This window comes from Staurois parvus, unplaced genomic scaffold (assembly GCF_062004578.1).
Source record: "Staurois parvus isolate SC_StPar_1 unplaced genomic scaffold, SC_StPar_1.0 ptg001262l, whole genome shotgun sequence".
Classification (NCBI taxonomy): domain Eukaryota; kingdom Metazoa; phylum Chordata; class Amphibia; order Anura; family Ranidae; genus Staurois; species Staurois parvus.
In genome coordinates this window covers 83,036-102,048 of record NW_028319058.1, presented here as the reverse complement: position 1 = coordinate 102,048, position 19,013 = coordinate 83,036, and the positions used below count along the sequence as shown (strand labels likewise).

At 48.1% G+C, this 19,013-nt stretch overlaps 1 protein-coding gene across 1 annotated transcript in view; it reads right to left on the bottom strand.

Annotated features, from left to right (window-relative positions):
- Nucleotides 1–10,646, bottom strand: part of LOC149437733 (integrin alpha-M-like) — an 84,211-nt gene extending 73,565 nt beyond the window's left edge. The window contains exons 1-4 of the mRNA XM_089660684.1: nucleotides 10,556–10,646; nucleotides 8,444–8,546; nucleotides 8,173–8,258; nucleotides 5,566–5,636 (exon numbers count right to left, since the gene is read on the bottom strand). Of these exons, the coding sequence (XP_089516810.1) occupies nucleotides 5,566–5,636; nucleotides 8,173–8,258; nucleotides 8,444–8,546; nucleotides 10,556–10,646 (351 nt within the window). The remainder of the gene's footprint in view (nucleotides 1–5,565; nucleotides 5,637–8,172; nucleotides 8,259–8,443; nucleotides 8,547–10,555) is intronic.
- Between the last annotated feature and the right edge of the window lie 8,367 nt (nucleotides 10,647–19,013).

Genomic DNA, 19,013 nt, shown 5'->3' with positions numbered 1-19,013 from the left:
GTACGTGTTCACCAGAGCCCCTGATGGTGGGGATGGACTTGAAGTACCCCGAGACCAGGTCGTGGCTACTGAGCACGCCCGTCAGTGGTAGCGGTATTCGCCAGGGGCTCCCGCAGGGAAGAGCCTGATGTGAGGAGGTCGGGTGATCCCGTCGGGATGGATGGATGGATGGCTGAGCAAGTGCGGGGTCAAACGGGCCGGGTCGGTAACAGTGGGGACGGAGCAGTACAAGGCAGCGGGCAGAGAGTAGTCGGGTCACACGCCAGGTCAGCAACGGAAGGTCAGATCCAAACAGGGGCATTCAGGAGAGAGGTCAGGCAAAGCAAAGGTCTGGGCAGGAGAAGGCAACAAGGTCAGGTATAATCCGGGTCAATAACTTACTAGAACAGGTTCGCAGATACAGGATACAAGGAAAGACCAGAAGGCACTGAATGACAGCTCAGGGCCGTTTAAATATCCCGCCCTGCGCTGCCATTGGTGCCACGCGCGCGCCCGCGGTCCCCACTGCGCATGCGCGAACTCCCTCGCCGCGGACGGCCAGGTCTCAGTGCCCGCATTCTGACACGGAGCGGTGCACTGCGCCTGCGCCGAGCCCGTTGCAGCGGGGATTCCTGACACAATCGCTCTCCTAAACCCTGAATAACACGGACTGAGGGAACATAGAAGAAATGGGGAGGGTCTAGGGAAGACTGAACTAACTAGCACTAAACTGAAGGGAAGAAACCAAGATCACATTGTAAACCACTTGTGGTGGCCCTAAACCTCGGCTGGATGTCAGCCTACTGCCAAGCAACAATAGCCTCATGAATATTTACTGGAACCCCTGCGTGTCTGTGGAAGAGCAGTGCGTTTCGTTCGCATGTCGGGAACACGAGGTTGTGCTGTCGTTCCCAAAGCCTAGGCTCAGGATCCCCGTTACCCCAAAGCTGCTACTACCGTGGTATGTACGGGTTGTCCCAGGACATCCTGCAGGGAGCACCCCATGTCCAATGAGGGGAGGCCAAGGGCCTTATGACAGCGACGAAACGCGTCGTATAACAACCAGACCTTGCTGCCGGAACCCGAGTTCAGAGCATTTAGAGGGTGGAATGGAAGATCTGAGCGGCGTATCTACAGAGCTGAAGCAGGCAAGTCTGTACCACAATACCATCATTGTTCCCGGCAGGAGGAGATCGGATCGGACTTTGCTGGGATTGCTTGCCTTCCTCTGGATCAGCTGTGGGTGGAGGATCATAACTTGTTCTTTTCTATGGTGGAACTGGATGGACTTTTGTCTTTTTTCAGCCACACTAACTATGGAGCTATGTAACTATGTAACTATGTATCACTATGTAACTATGTATCACTATGTAACTATGTATCACTATGTAACTATGTATCACTATGTAACTATGTATCACTATGTAACTATGTATCACTATGTAACAATGTATCACTATGTAACTATGTATCACTATGTAACTATGTATCACTATGTAACTATGTATCACTATGTAACTATGTAACTATGTATCACTATGTAACTATGTATCACTATGTAACTATGTATCACTATGTATCACTATGTAACTATGTATCACTATGTAACTATGTAACTATGTATCACTATGTAACTATGTAACTATGTATCACTATGTAACTATGTATCACTATGTAACTATGTATCACTATGTACATTATGTAACTATGTAACTATGTATCACTATGTAACTATGTATCACTATGTACATTATGTAACTATGTATCACTATGTAACTATGTATCACTATGTAACTATGTAACTATGTATCACTATGTAACTATGTATCACTATGTAACTATGTATCACTATGTACATTATGTAACTATGTATCACTATGTAACTATGTAACTATGTATCACTATGTACATTATGTAACTATGTAACTATGTATCACTATGTAACTATGTAACTATGTATCACTATGTAACTATGTATCACTATGTAACTATGTATCACTATGTAACTATGTAACTATGTATCACTATGTAACTATGTATCACTATGTAACTATGTAACTATGTATCACTATGTAACTATGTATCACTATGTAACTATGTATCACTATGTAACTATGTATCACTATGTAACAATGTATCACTATGTAACTATGTATCACTATGTAACTATGTATCACTATGTAACAATGTATCACTATGTAACTATGTATCACTATGTAACTATGTATCACTATGTAACTATGTAACTATGTATCACTTATGTAACTATGTATCACTATGTAACTATGTATCACTATGTAACTATGTATCACTATGTAACTATGTAACTATGTATCACTATGTAACTATGTATCACTATGTACATTATGTAACTATGTAACTATGTATCACTATGTAACTATGTATCACTATGTACATTATGTAACTATGTATCACTATGTAACTATGTATCACTATGTAACTATGTAACTATGTATCACTATGTAACTATGTATCACTATGTAACTATGTATCACTATGTACATTATGTAACTATGTATCACTATGTAACTATGTAACTATGTATCACTATGTACATTATGTAACTATGTAACTATGTATCACTATGTAACTATGTATCACTATGTATCTATGTATCACTATGTAACTATGTATCACTATGTAACTATGTATCACTATGTATCTATGTATCACTATGTAACTATGTATCTCTATGTATCTCTATGTATCTCTATGTAGCTATCTGACCTGGAGGGGTGTTGGAGTTCCCCTTTAGGATTTGTTTGTTTATATTTTGAGTTCCTTTCTCTGAGAACAGATTCACTTCTCCTTTCTGGGGGTTACATGGGAGTGACGGCTGCGATGAAAGTCCGGGGGCGGACCCCCCCCCCCCCCGCTACGGGCTACAACACATGACTCCCTCCTGTCTGGAGATGTGGAGTCGGCCCGGAGCCCCCAGAATCCCGCAGAGCCCCTCATACAGGAGGAGGATGTTTTCTGTAAAGGTGATTATCATTGAATATTGTAATCGTGTAAAACAAACAAAAGAAAATAGAAAAAAAAAGCAAACTCTGCAATATATAGAGTGCAAGCTCCTCGGCCCAGGGCTCCCCTGTCCCTCCTGAGCTGCTGAGCAGACTGGGGGCTCTACAATTATAGTAATAATGATCATCCAAGAAAAACAAACATCCAGAACCTCCAGAGCCTCCAGATCATCCAGAGCCTCCAGATCATCCAGAGCCTCCAGAACCTCCAGAGCCTCCAGATTATCCAGAGCTTCCAGAACCTCCAGAGCCTCCAGAGCCTCCAGATCATCCAGAGCCTCCAGAACCTCCAGAGCCTCCAGATCATCCAGAGCCTCCAGAACCTCCAGATCATCCAGAGCTTCCAGAGCCTCCAGAACCTCCAGAGCCTCCATTGGGGTGACGGCGAGGCTCACACAAAGATCGGACGGCAGAGGAATCTGTCATACAAACACATTTACAGGGTTCAGAGCTAGGATAAGGAGGGGGGCATAAGGGCCAGCTGCCCCCAGTGAGGTGTCTTCATGTTGGGGGTCGGGGGGTAGGAGGAGCAGCAGCCCTGGGTGTGGTGTTTTATAATGGGGGGGGGGGGGAGCAGGAGTAGCAGCTGCCCTGGGTGAGGTGTTTTATAATGGGGGGGGAGCAGGAGGAGCAGCTGACATAGGCACAAACAATGGCGTCCTGTCTGGGATACTTTTCTTGTTTCCACTAACATACAATTTTCAGGACCATCTTTCGGGGGGGGGGGGTCCCCTTCTTCAAGGTCCAAACAACGGCACAAAGGAAGCATCTAATGGTATACATAGGTGGGAGCAGGGTGACGTCTTTGCCCTACACATGTATGTCCTTGTCCCAGCACTGCCGGCGTGTAGTGGGAGGAGCATGTTTTGGCGCACATTATCTTCTCTGTAGGTGTCTGTAGTGGTGGATCTTCCAGCACAAATGTTGGGTTGGACCAGCTGACCTCCATGAATGCAGAGACCGAGGAGCAAAGATCTGGATGACCGGCAAAGGTCTACCACCAGGACACCATGGCTCCTCAGCCTGTAAAGCCTCCACCTTAGATGGACCTAACAACCTCTGGGATTCGGCTGGGTGTGGTGGATCCAGTGAAAGTATGGCAGTTGCCTCACCCCATCTCTAGAGGAAGAACGTCTTTGTTTTATTACCAAAACTGCAGGAACCCAGCAAATTTCTGCAGGACGTGAAAGAGGAAGTTCAGGGGACCGTCTTCCACAAGTCATATGAGGATATTATAGAACAACAATGGTAATAATTGGAAGGATCCTGAGAGCTCATCCACAGGTTGGATGTCACACAACCAGAGAAGGCTATGAAGCTGCACAAGGGCCCTCTTCTCACTTAGGGGCCCATTTATGCTAGATGTGGGTCAGATGGGTTATAAGACCCCCCCAGCTCTCACATAGACCTGGACAGATTCTAGTTGGCTCTCGATCAATGGACACATTTGACCAGTAATTTTAATTTGGGTTTCATGGTCTTTCACCGAGTCCCCTTAGTGACCCCATCCACAACTGCACACGTGGTGGTCTGGCCATTCCTTCACCGATTTCTGAAGAATGTAAGAAAAGAAGTCTCAGCTGATAACTGCCCTCTCTGATCCTCACAAAGGCCGTCCTCCCATACAGCCTCAGTCCATCCATGCCCTGGAAATTCACCGCCAACCCCCCTATCCACTCTTGCATCTGCCCACAGATCCCATGGGTGCCCCCCGATTCTGGGCTACTTCTTCTATGCTAAGGACTTCAAGATTTTGTTGTCTCACTCGAGGTCTGCAGAGAAAACCTCAACAGGTATAAATACAAGGACTAACACTTTCAGGGACTGATGGTCCTATGACAGGGATGTCCCACTGGGGTTACATTGTAATATTTCATTCACCTCTCATTTTCTATATTGGTGAGGAGGACCATTAATGGCAGCTTTGCCATTCAGCGAATTTGTTCTGTTAGGATGCAGGGAGCCATGTCTGTTGCCCCAAAGCCCTGTTCCAGGGAAAGCATTAATGTTCAGTTTTGGTTGGATTGGGGAAGAGTCAGACGCTCCATCAGGATTTAATGCTGTCCAGGACCTTACCAACAGCTGCCAGCTGGTTCCAGCGCTGCGTGAAGGCCGCCAGAAGCTCCTGCACCCCCATTATGATCTGTATCCATAAACTATCACTGAAGGGACCAGGGGCGGACTGAAAACTCATGGGGCCCCCAGGCAATAGGGGATCATGGGGCCCCTGTGTCCTTGCCCAAACTCAAAAAAGCCTATGAAAAAGGTACCAGGGACATCTCATAGGGCCCCCTACTGACCCCGGGCCCTCGGGCAGTGCCCGAGTTTCCAAATGGTCAGTCCGCCCCTGGAAGGGGCTTCAAGTAAGAGGCTTGAACATGAACGAAGGCTTACTCTACACATTGTTCATAGAGAATCTAAAACCCAACCTATCAGGACTCCAAGAAGGGAGCAGAAGTCACCAGCAGCTAAACCACTGGAGACCCTGTGGGCACCTATAACGTGAGTGACACCACTGATAAGGAGTGCAGAGGAGACTCACAATTAATTGAGGTGGATTATCCTGAGAAGCTACAGCCAGTCCGAGAGACATGTTCATTCCATCTTCCACTCCTGTAATACAAGGAGAGGTTACTCAGTATATATACTATTGTATACACACTGCAAATATACATTTACAAACCCCTATTGATAGATTGAGATGGAGGTCAATTGCAGATCAGAAGTAGAACAACTGCAGAACAGAGGGAGGACAACTGCAGATCAGAGGTAGAACAACTGCAGAACAGAGGGAGGACAACTGCAGATCAGAGGTAGAACAACTGCAGAACAGAGGGAGGACAACTGCAGACAGACTGACCTGCAGTTGTACTCCTTCTGATCTGCAGTTGTCCTCCTCATCTGCAGTTGTCCTCTCTCTGATCTGCAGTTGTCCTCCCTCCGATCTACAGATGTCCTCCCTCTGATCTGCAACTGTGCTCCTCCTGATCTACAGGTGTGCTCCTCCTCATCTGCAGTTGTCCTCCCTCTGAACTGCAGCTGTCCTCCCTCTGATCTGCAGTTGTCCTCCTCCTCATCTGCAGTTGTACTCCCTCTGATCTGCAGTTGTCCTCCTCCTCATCTGCAGTTGTCCTCCTCCTCATCTGCAGTTGTCCTCTCTCTGATCTGCAGTTGTCCTCCCTCCGATCTACAGATGTCCTCCCTCTGATCTGCAACTGTGCTCCTCCTGATCTGCAATTGTCCTCCCTCTGATCGGCAGTTGTCCTCCCTCTGATCTGCAGTTGTCCTCTCTCTGATCTGCAGTTGTCCTCTCTCTGATCTGCAGTTGTCCTCTCTCTGATCTGCAGTTGTCCTCCCTCTGATCTGCTGTTGTCCTCCTGATCTGCAGTTGTCCTTCCTCTGATCTGCAGTTGTCCTCCCTCTGAACTGCAGTTGTCCTCCCTCTGATCTGCAGTTGTCCTCCCTTTGATCTGCAGTTGTCCTCCCTCTGATCTGCAGTTGTCCTCCCTTTGATCTGCAGTTGTCCTCCCTCTGATCTGCAGTTGTCCTCCCTTTGATCTGCAGTTGTCCTCCCTCTGATCTGCAGTTGTCCTCCCTCTGATCTGCAGTTGTCCTCCCTCTGATCTGCAGTTGTCCTCCCTCTGAAAGAGGACAACTGAAGGTCAGAATGAGGACAGCTGTACATCAGAATCAAGTCAATTGGGGATGTGTGTTGGTCGGTAGGGGCAGTGAGGGGATAGGGGGAAGGATTGCGGTGATTGGCTGTGGTGGTGGGGGAGGTGGGGGTGCTGGTGGGGTGGGGGCGCCTGATTTTAGTGTTGCCTAGGGCAGCACATGAACTAAATACACCACTGGAGCAACTGCAGGTAAGAACTAAGATAACTGCACATCAGAAGGAGAACAAATTCTGGTCAGAAGGAGAACAGCTGAACGTCAGAAGGAGAATAAATGTACATCAGAATTGTCAATGGCCCATCAGAAGAGGGACAACTTCAGGACAACTGCTGGTCAGAAGGAGGACAACTTTACATCAGAAGGAGAACAACTGCAGCTCAGAAGAATGGCAACTGGACACCAGAAAGAAAACAACTGTACATCAGGAGCAGGATAACTGCTGATCAGAGGGAGGACAACTCATGAGAAGGATGACAACTACTGGTCAAAAAGAGGACAACTGGATATCCTAAGTAGGACAACTGCACATTAGACGGAGGACAACTGCAAATCAGAAGGACAGCTACTGGTCAAAAGGAGGAAAATTACAGGTCAGAAGAAGGACAACTGCTGGTCAGAAGGAGGAAAATTACAGGTCAGAAGAAGGAAAACTGCTGGTCAGAAGGAGGAAAATTACAGGTCAGAAGAAGGACAACTGCTGGTCAGAAGGAGGAAAATTACAAGTCAGAAGAAGGACAACTGCTGGTCAGAAGGAGGAAAATTACAAGTCAGAAGAAGGACAACTGCTGGTCAGAAGGAGGAAAATTACAGGTCAGAAGAAGGACAACTGCTGGTCAGAAGGACTACAACTGCAAGTCACAAGGAGGACAACTGGACATCAGAAGGAGGAAACTACTGATCAAAAGGGGGTCAAACGTACATGAGAACGAGAAGGAGGGCAACATACATAGAAATGAATTCAGCTTTAGGTCAGAAGATGGGCTACTGTACATTAGAAGCAAGAAAAAGTATGGAGGTCAGCTATAGACAAATAGGATAACAAATGGGTCAGCTGTGCGGCAGAAGGAGGTCAACTGCATATCAGAAAGAGGAAAATTTACAGCTCAAAGAAGGTCAAAAGCATGGCAGAAGAAGGTCAACTGGGGGCCAGAGGAAGATCAACTACAGGTCAGAATGAGATTAGCTACAGGTCAGAAGGACAACTGCAGGTCAGGAGAAGATCAGCTGAAAGTCAGAGGGAGGTCAAATGCACAACAAAAGCAGCTCAACTTTACATCAGAGGGAGGTCATCTACAGGTCAAATGGACAACTGCAGGTCAGAGGGACATAACTACAAATGCAGCTCCTTTCACCCCGGCCCCAACCATAACAACTGACTCACTGTGACACTGAATACAATGATTTTATGAATCTTTATCAATAGGTGTCTCAACATGGAGCCAAGTTCTACAGAGGAATCTAAATCCAATGTTACCAGATATGGGGGAGCACTGGGCAGTCTGTGGGTCACAGCGATACAACTGTCCTGTCCCTTGGTGGAGTGGAGCACTGACTATCACCCTGAAAAGACAAAACAGATGGACATGACTTTCCTCAGCTGTAATAGGAGTTCCTCTCCAGTATCCTCGGAGTTCCTCTTTATATATCCCCCTTACATTTATCAGCAGATCTCTGGATGTATATATGGTTGTCTGAGAGGATGGAAACACCAATTGTGGGAACCTTAAAGAGGACCTGTCACTCACCATCCATCCAGCTGCACCACCTGATGACCAAAGCTCGGATCCTCATTCTGGAAGATTATTGGATGCTCCACGTCAACAAAGAAGGCGATGGCAGAGGAGAAGGCTGTCCAATAAGAAACAAACAAAAAGCATCTAAAATCTGATTGTCAGGCCAAGGCTCTCCGTCAGACCAACTCATGGGTAGCATTGTGCTGTTCTGCCAGGTCTCATCAGTGCAAGGATTGCCCCCCATTGAACGAGCCGGTGTGCAGACCCGGGAACTCAGTGCAGAGGTCTCAGGAACAGATTAGGGTTGGGGGTCATTGTTAGGGAATAGGATTATGGTTGAGGGACAGTGTTAGGGGGATAGAAGTAGGGTTGGGGGGGTCAGTGTTAGGGGATAGGATTAGGGTTGGGGGGGTCACTGTTAGGAGGATAGGATTAGGGTTGGGGGTCATTGTTAGGGGGATAGGATTAGGGTTGGGGGTTAGTGTTTGGGGGGATAGGATTAGGGTCGGGGGGTTAGTGTTGGGGGATAGGGTTGGGGGGTAGGATTTAGGGTTGGGGGTTATTGTTGGGGGGGGGAGTAGGATTAGGGTTGTGGGTTATTGTTGGGGGGTAGGATTAGGGTTGGGGGTTAGTGTTTGGGGGTAGGATTAGGGTTGGAGGTTAGTGTTGGGGGGATAGGATTAGGGTCGGGGGGTTAGTGTTTGGGGGGATAGGATTAGGGTCGGGGGTTAGTGTTGGGGGATAGGGTTGGGGGGTAGGATTTAGGGTTGGGGGTTATTGTTGGGGGGGGAGTAGGATTAGGGTTGGGGGTTATTGTTGGGGGGTAGGATTAGGGTTGGGGGTTATTGTTGGGGGGTAGGATTAGGGTTGGAGGTTAGTGTTGGGGGGATAGGATTAGGGTTGGGGGTTAGTGTTGGGGGGTAGGATTAGGGTCAAGGGGTTATTGTTGGGGGTAGGATTAGGGTTGGGGGTTAGTGTTGGGGGGGTAGGGTTAGGGTTGGAGGTTAGTGTTAGAGGGATAGCATTATGGTTGTGGGGGTTAGTGTTAGGGGGGTAGGATTAGGGTTGGGGGGATAGGATTAGGGTTGGGGGGTTAGAATGATAGGATTAGGGTTGGGGGTTAGTGTTGGGGGAATAGGATTAGGGTTGGGGGTTAGTGTTGGGGGGATAGGATTAGGATTGGGGGTTAGTGTTGGGGGGATAGGATTAGGGTTGGGGGATAGGATTAGGGTTGGGGGGTAGGGGGATAGGATTAGGGCTGGGGGGTTAGGGGGGTAGGATTAGGGTTGGGGGGTAGGGTAAGAGATGGTGGACAGGTTTAGTTTTGGGTGAACTGACCTTTCCCAATAAATGATATATAGCCCCTCTGATTGTTTGTCCTGCTCACCCTCCCGTGGTTCCCCTTCAGCAGCACACAGTATGTGGTAATGTCCGCACTCACCCACAACGCAGATCACACAACGCAGGAGAACCGACATCGCCCAACCACCGTCTATATGAGGGTCTAGGAGTATGGTGAGTATTGCACTGATATCACAGCGACTGCAGCAAACTGATCCGTCCCAGAGAAGGAAATCAGCAGAAAGTCAACTCCCCCCCCCCACCCTCCTCTCCATCCATGGACTGCATAGTGTACAGAGCTCACAGGTACTATACAGAGGGAGGCTGACTGCACAGAGCGTTGTATACAGGGAGCCCATATACTGCACTGTGTTATACTGAGCTCTGACTACAATCAGCCTACGTTCTGTAAATGGCTGTGGTCAGGTCCTGTGGTCGGTGGTTTCCTCTCATTGAGGTGCTTTGCATATTGTGGTTTGGTGTCAGCTCTGCGCTCAGGAAAGGCAGCGTAGGAAGCGGCGCTCACACATTGATCTGAAGACACGTCACGTTCTGTTTTCACACCTGGAGGAACGGAGAACAGATCGACCAATCACATCCCTCCATAAAACACCAGACAAGGACTTCTGATATTTAGTTTCACTTTTTTTTTTGTTTTAAGAAATTTTTATTGAACATTTTTGTAGTTGCAAAGTAAAAACTTAAAAAAAAACAAAAAACGTTCCATAAATTCCAAAAACACATCTCCAAAAAGCAGGACCAAGTGTTCCTGGGCTCTCCCACCATAAGAATCAGGGGCCACCGGGGCCAGCTTGACTGGGCTTTTCGAAGAGAACTCTTTCTGGGGGTCAGAGGTTGGGAGAAGGTCAGCCATCTCTGGCCATACATCAGTAGAAATTCATTCAAATATTGTACAATTCTGAAATCATTCCTCAGAACATTCCATCTCACCATCAGTGAGTCAACTAACTTCATTCAAAAGCCATTACAATTCCATCAGACCTTCTGCCCGTATGGAATCCCATAGGAGGAAGGGTGAGCCGCACACCGGAGGATAGAGGAATATCAAAACACCAGGACATGAATACAGGACTTGTTGACGCGTTTCACACCATCTCGTGCTCAATGATACGATTATATGATGATATGGTTTATGATGAAGCGTGAGATGGTGCGAAACGCGTTACCAAGTCCTGTATTCATGTCCTGGTGTTGTGTGTCCGATGGATCAATAACTACACACTACATTCATCTGTCCTCCGGAGTGCGGCTCACCCTTCCTCCTATTGCATGGTGTGTGGTGGCGAGTCGGAGCCTGCACCTGGAGTGGATTGATCTGGATTGTTCGCCTGAGCGGCATGCCTTTCGTTCTCTGTATGGAATCCCAGATGTAGTAAACGGATTTCATTACGATGTGGACAGGTTTTCCCAAACCAAAATCACACTTAGAATTTGGTTCACTTGAGGAAGATTTCCATCCCTCTTCTTCAGAAACAATGGCGTCCTGACGTGATACTATTTTTATTTGCACTAACATACAATTTTGAGGACAAGCTTTCGGGGAATGTCCCCTTCTTCAAGGTCCAGGCAGTACTGACTAGTGTCAAGGTCCTACCTTTCCTCAGAGTTGTGCTGCTCCATGTGCTGGCATCCATCTTAAGTTCCTGCAAAGCATGGTGGGAGCCTTTTATGCTTTCAGGCCTCTGCGGCTCCTCCTCCAGAGGGGTGTGGCTGATCACATTTAAGCCTGCTGTCTGCAGTTGCTCTTTGCATTCGTGTCCTGTATGTTCCCTTGCAGCAAGCTCTTGTTCTGTTCTCGTTGCACTCCTGGTAACCGACTCGGCTTGGACAAGACTATTCTCTGCTTTATCCCATCACCTGACCTCCCGTTGCTGAACCCGGCCCGTGACCTGAGTATTCTTGTCTACCGTCTAGTACTGTCTCCTCCGTTGTTATCGACCCGGCCTGTCCGACCACACTATACGTTTTCCCACCAGCTGTCCGCCATTGGCGGCAGTCATTACCGCAGCCAGGGTTACTCGGGGGCCGCGACCTGGTCTCAGGCTGCCTCAAGTCCATCCCCACCATCAGCGGCCCTGGTGAAGGGCAGCCTGGGGCTTAGACTCCGCGCCCTGAGGGACTCTGGTCTGTGGGTGGCAGCTGGCGTCAGTCGCTGCGTGACCTTACCATAGGCCTGCCTGCCCATTCCATCGCTCCTGCCCTGACACTAGACCCTGAAGAAGGTGACATTCCCGGAAATCTTGTCCTCAAAACTGTATGTTAGTGCAAATAAAAAAAATATCACGTCAGGACTCAATGGTTTCTGTCACAAATGCACTAATACGGCTACAATCACCTCAAGCTTCCCTCCTCTTCCAAATATCTCATAATTGGTTGAACACAATCCTCGACTTGAATGCATGAAGGAAAATGAAAGATTTTGAATGAAATTCTACTGGTGTGTGGCAAGCTTCGACTGGTAATTCAAATCAGGAGGTCTAGAAATAGAAGATCAACTGGGGATATGAGATCAGAGAAGGTAAGAGAAGGGGCAGAGGAAAGAGGAGGAAGGAGATGAGCAGGGGGGGGAAGATGAGGGTTGGGTCCGGGGAATGGATCCATAGCAACTGTTGTCCACGTGTGGGCTAAATTTTCGTGTGGCTTCATGTATCAAAGGTTCTATAAGGACCAGCCAAGGTCTCATGTTCCATCCATGGGGTCCAGACTCATTCCTGTTTGGCCTTCTTTTATGTTTTATGTGTGAAGATGAGTTCCGATGACCCTGATTATCACGGGAATATGATAGTTTATGGTTTGGGGCTTTTCAAGATGTGCAAAGAGAGATCTCACAAACACTTGTAGGTAAAATCAAACAGTATCTAACAATTATTCAATAATAACAGATAAAGATAACATATATAACACAATAATATTGTAAAAATGGAACAAGAATACTTGGCGATAGGTGTCTTTTCACCAAGGAGTCTCCAGTCTCTGCGGCTTGGTGCGATGATCAAACCAGGTGCGTGCATGAAGCAGCCCTGGGGAAGAACGACTGTATTCCAGATTTGGTTGTAGTATATACAGGACTAGTTGGTAACATTTGTCCAATTGTAACTATTGATAAAAGTAGTATTACATTTTAAGGAATTCAGCACACATTCCTTAGTCAGTTGGTCAATTCGTAATGACATTCCTATAGTATGAAGTCATCTAAGGTAAAACCATCCTTATATGGCTCCTTAACTAGGTTTTGGAGGTATTCTTCTACATTAGTGCCCCGCCATCAATCCTTCGCCTCCAATTCTCCAGCTGCTAAACTGATCCTCAATTTCCCCATTCCCTCCCTCCCTCCCTCCCTCCAATACCCAATATCCTGCCTACAATTCCCCAATTCATCATCCATGCCTCGGAATCCCAATGCCATGCTCTGATCCTCCAAATCTCCATCTCCTCCCTGCAATTCCCAATATCTTGCTTCCAATCCTCCAACCCCCATCCCTGCCTCTGAATCCCAATACCATGCTCTGATTCTCCAATCCCCCATCCCCTGCCTTTGATTCTAAATCTTCTGCCTCTGATGCTTCAGTTTCCTACATTCGATATACTGATTCTCTATTCCCTGCTGCTAATTTCCAATTTCTTGACTCTGGTCCTCCAGTTTCCCATCTCTAATGCTCCATTTTCCCACCTCCCGCCTCCAGTCCTTCATTTCTCTACTTCTATTCTTCATTCCTCCATCCTCTACTTCCACTTTCCAACCCCCTGCCTCTGATGCTTCAATTCCCTACCAATGATCCATTGATTCCCCATTTCCTGCCTCTAATTCCCTATTCCATGTCTCCGATTCTCCAGTTTTCCATCCCTGATCCTGCAGTTCCCCATCCCTTGTTTTCTGTCTGTCAGTTCAGTTCTACAATCCTCCAGTTCCCACCTCCGATACCCCAATGCTACAATATGCCACCTCTGATATACCGATCCTACAATATCCCACCTCCGATACCCCAATCCTACAATTTCCCACCTCCGATGTCCCAGTCCTACAATATCCCACCTCCGATACCCCGATCCTACAATTTCCCACCTCCGATATCCCGATCCTACAATTTCCCACCTCCGATATCCCGATCCTACAATTTCCCATCTCCGATATCCCGATCCTACAATTTCCCACCTCCGATACCCCAATGCTACAATATCCCACCTCCGATACCCCGATCCTACAATATCCCACCTCCGATACCCCTGTCCTACAATTTCCCATCTGTGATACCCCGATCCTACAATATCCCACCTCCGATACCCCTGTCCTACAATTTCCCATCTGTGATACCCCAATCCTACAATATCCCATCTCCGATACCCCGATCCTACAATATCCCATCTCCGATACCCCGATCCTACAATATCCCATCTCCGATATCCCAGTCCTACAATTTCCCATCTGTGATACCCCGATCCTACAATATCCTACCTCCAATACCCCAATCCTACAATATCTCACCTCCGATACCCCAATCCTACAATATCCCACCTCCGATACCCCGATCCTACAATATCCCACCTCCGATACCCCAATCCTACAATTTCCCACCTCCGATGTCCCAGTCCTACAATATCCCACCTCCGATACCCCGATCCTACAATTTCCCACCTCCGATACCCCAATGCTACAATATCCCACCTCCGATACCCCGATCCTATAATATCCCATCTCCAATACCCCGATCCTACAATATCCCACCTCCGATACCTCTGTCCTACAATTTCCCATCTGTGATACCCCGATCCTACAATATCCCATCTCCGATATCCCAGTCCTACAATTTCCCATCTGTGATACCCCGATCCTACAATATCCCACCTCCGATATCCCAGTCCTACAATTTCCCATCTGTGATACCCCGATCCTACAATATCCCACCTCCAATACCCCAGTCCTACAATATCCCACCTCCGATACCCCGATCCTACAATATCCCACCTCCGATACCCCAGTCCTACAATATCCCATCTCCGATACCCCGATCCTACAATATCCCACCTCCGATACCCCAGTCCTACAATATCCCACCTCCGATACCCCGATCCTACAATATCCCACCTCCGATACCCCGATCCTACAATATCCCATCTCCGATACCCCGATCCTACAATATCCCACCTCCGATACCCCAATCCTACAATATCCCACCTCGGATACCCCGATCCTACAATATCCCACCTCCGATATCCCTGTCCTACAATATCCCACCTCGGATACCCCAATCCTACAATATCCCACCTCCGATATCCCTGTCCTACAATTTCCCACCTCCGATATCCCAATCCTACAATTTCCCATCTCCGATATCCCAATCCTACAATATCCCACCTCCGATATCCCAATCCTACAATTTCCCACCTCCGATACCCCAATCCTACAATATCCCACCTCCGATACCCCAATCCTACAATTTCCCGCCTCTGATACCCCAATCTTACAATTTCCCACCTCCGATACCCCAATCCCTGCCCTCCAATTCATCAGTCTCCCTTCTCTGATCCCCCAACCCCCAGCCTCTTATTCCTAAATTTTCCATCTTTGATCCTTCAATCCCCCTTTTTCCCTGCTATTGATTCCCTAATTCCTCACCTTTGATCCCCCCATCCCTTATCTATGATTCCTCAATCCCTGATCCCCTGACTCCAATCCTACAATTCTCAGCCTCCAATTCCCCATCTCTAATCCCCCAATCTCCATATTTCCTTGTTATAGATCCCCCAAATACCCACCTTTTAACCCCCCAATCCATTGTCTCTGAATACTTAATCAACTACAGTAATCCCCTGCTTTCAATCCTCTAATCCCCAGCCTCTGATTCCCCAATCTCTTAATTGTGATCCCATAATTCCTTGCTGCTGATCCTCCAATCCTTCAATCCCCTAACCCCCCCCACCTCCAATCCCCCATCCCTTACCCCCAATTTTACTGTCCACCAATCCTTCAATTCCCCCCCCCACCTCCAATCCACCATCCCTTACCCCCAATTATACTGTTCCCCAATCCTTAAATCCCTTGACCTCCCCCCTCCTATCCCTTATCCCATACCTCCGATTTTACTGTCCCCCAATCCTTCAATCTCTCGACCCTACTTCCTCCAATCCTCCATCCCTTACCCCCAATTTCACAGTCTCCTGATTCTTTAATCTCCCAATCTCCCTCCTCCAATCCCCCATCGCTTACCCCCCGATTTCATGGTCCCCCGATCCCTCAATCTTTGACTTCCCCCCTCCAATCCCCTATCATTTACCCCCCATTTTATGATCCCCTGACCCCTATTCCCCAACCCCCACTTCCAGTCCCCCCTCTCTTTTTCCCAGTTTCACAGCCCCAGATCCTTCAATCCCCTGACCCCCCCTGCCTCCAATCCCCCATCCCTTTCCACTGATTTCACAGTCCCCCAACCCTTCAATTCTCCTGCCCCCCCCACATCCATTCTCCCATCCCTTACCCCCAATTTTACTGTCCTCCAATCCCCCATCCCTTACCCCCGATTTCATGGGCTCCTGATCCCTCAATCCTTAACTTCCCCTCTCCAATCCCCTATCATTTACCCCCCATTTTACGGTCCCCTGATCTGTCAATCCCCAACCCCAACCTCTGGTCCCCCATCTCTTTTTCCCAATTTCACAGCACCAGATCCTTCAATTCCCCATCCCTTATGCCCGATTTAACTTTCCCCTGAACCATCAATCCCCTGACCCCCACACCTCCAATATCCCATCCCTTACCCCCAATTTCACGGTTCCCCAACACTTCAGTCCCCCATCCCTTACCTCTGATTTTACTGTCCCCCAATCCGTCAATCCTTCGACTTTCACAGTTCCCCAATATGCCAGTCCCCTATCCCTTACCCCTGATTTCACAGTTCCCCAATGCTTCACTCCCCCAACCCCCCTCCAATCCCCCATCCCTTACCCCTGATTTCACAGTTCCCCAATACTTCACTCCCCCAACCCCCCTCCAATCCCCCATCCCTTATCCCCAATTTCACAGTTCCCCAATACTTCACTCCCCTGACCCCCCTCCAATCCCCCATCTCTTACCCCTGATTTCACAGTTCCCCAATACTTCACTCCCCTGACCCCCCCTCCAATCCCCCATCCCTTACCCCCAATTTCACGGTTCCCCAATACTTCACTCCCCCAACCCCCCTCCAATCCCCCATTCCTTATCCCCAATTTCACAGTTCCCCAATACTTCATTCCCCCAACCCCCCTCCAATCCCCCATCCCTTACCCCCAATTTCACGGTTCCCCAATACTTCACTCCCCTGACCCCCCCTCCAATCCCCCATTCCTTATCCCCAATTTCACGGTTCCCCAATACTTCACTCCCCTGACCCCCCTCCAATCCCCCATCCCTTACCCCAATTTCACAGTTCCCCAATACTTCACTCCCCCAACCCCCCTCCAATCCCCCATCCCTTACCCCCAATTTCATGGTTCCCCATACTTCAGACCCCTGACCCCCCCCTCCAATCCCAAATCCCTTACCCCCAATTTCACAGTTCCCCATACTTCAGTCCCCCGTCCCTTACCCCCGATTTTACAGTTCCCCATACTTCAGTCCCCCCTCCCCCAATCCCCCATCCCTTACCCCCGACTTCATGGCCCCCCGATCCCTCTAACTCAGCAGGCCTGTATAAAAGTTGAACAAACATCACGCCATGCTGTAGTCTCCATAGATTCCATTTAATGGTAACAACACTTTGTGACAACAAGAACAGAAACAGCTGAAAGTTTCCTCCATCATTATCCTGCTGTCAGCTGTGCGGCCTGAAGGGGGAGCCTGTGAGTCATGTGAGCGCATGGCCCAGCACGGACAATATACCATATGTACATCCTGTCTATACAGAGCAGAGGGTTCAGCAGAAGGAAGGTGGAAGTAACTCGGGGAGTAAAGAGGAAACGAAATATCCTGAATATGAGAAAATGCCCAATAAAATGACAACACAATGATATTCTAGAACATGAAATACTAATGAGGAAGAGGGGAGCAGAGCTTGGAGCAGAAAGAGTCGCTTGTCTATAATCAGATGTAACCCCCAAACTGGTACCCCCAAATATCACAAAGGGGTTCATTTACAATGATATTCATAATAATCATGTGCCCAGTGAAAGCGTGTGTACATCCATCCTGTGCGAATGGAATAGAAAATGTAAATCATTGAATTGAAAGAAATATCTGCATTTGACCCCTAGATGGCGCAAAGTATTATAGGAACTTCTGGTGATACTCTGCTCCATCTAGTGGCCAAATGCGGGATTTTCCATTTACCCCAAATGACCTGAACACCCGAACAGCGATTACAGTGCCACCTACAGCTCGAATTTTGTCTGACTTCCATGCATGGCCAGCTTTACGCTCATCAAACAACTTGTCTCCTGTGTCAGAGCGAATTACTCCCCACATCCTGCAAACTCTTCCCACTATAATCCTGGGCCTGACTTGATTCCCTGCCTGAATGGCTTAGATCCTCAGCCAATCCCGTCTCCTCCTTCGTACCATCGTTGGCCCAACTATCACAGCTATTGGCTTTCTCTGACATCAGTCATTTTGTCCCCAAGCATTATATGAGAGAACACAACCCAGGCATCCCTTTAGATGTGCATGCTCAAGCAACTGATCAGCAGATTGCCAAGGTAAAGTCTGCAGCACCCAATGGCCAGTATGCACATTTTAAGGAAGGCCACCAACCTCCCACCAGCCAATGAATATAAAGTCCAATCAGCCTACGGAGTGCAGCTGGAATGTCTCTAGGTTCTATTTTTTCAGGACTTGAGCTGTCTATATCAAATTGTATTGAATACATTTTGTCTGATCCCCCAATCCTTGTCCTTGCTCCCCAGCCTCCAGTCCTCCAATCCCCCTCCTATGTTTCCCCAATCTTTGGTCCTGAATCCTACAATCCGCTGCCTCTGAGTCCTCAATCCCCAGCCTCAATCCTCCAATTTCCCACATCCAGTACCCCATTTCCCCAAATCTTCACCTGCTTATCCCAATCCTTTGCCTCTGATCCCTCAACCCCCTGATCGCTCATTTCACCCTCTCCTTCCTTGTCCCTGATTTCCCATTCCTTACCCCTGATCCCTTTATCCCACTTCCTCCATCTCCCGATCCCTCTGACCCACTTCTTCAACCTCCTTGTCTCTCTATCCTACATCCTCAATCCTACGAGCTTCCTAGCTCACTCCT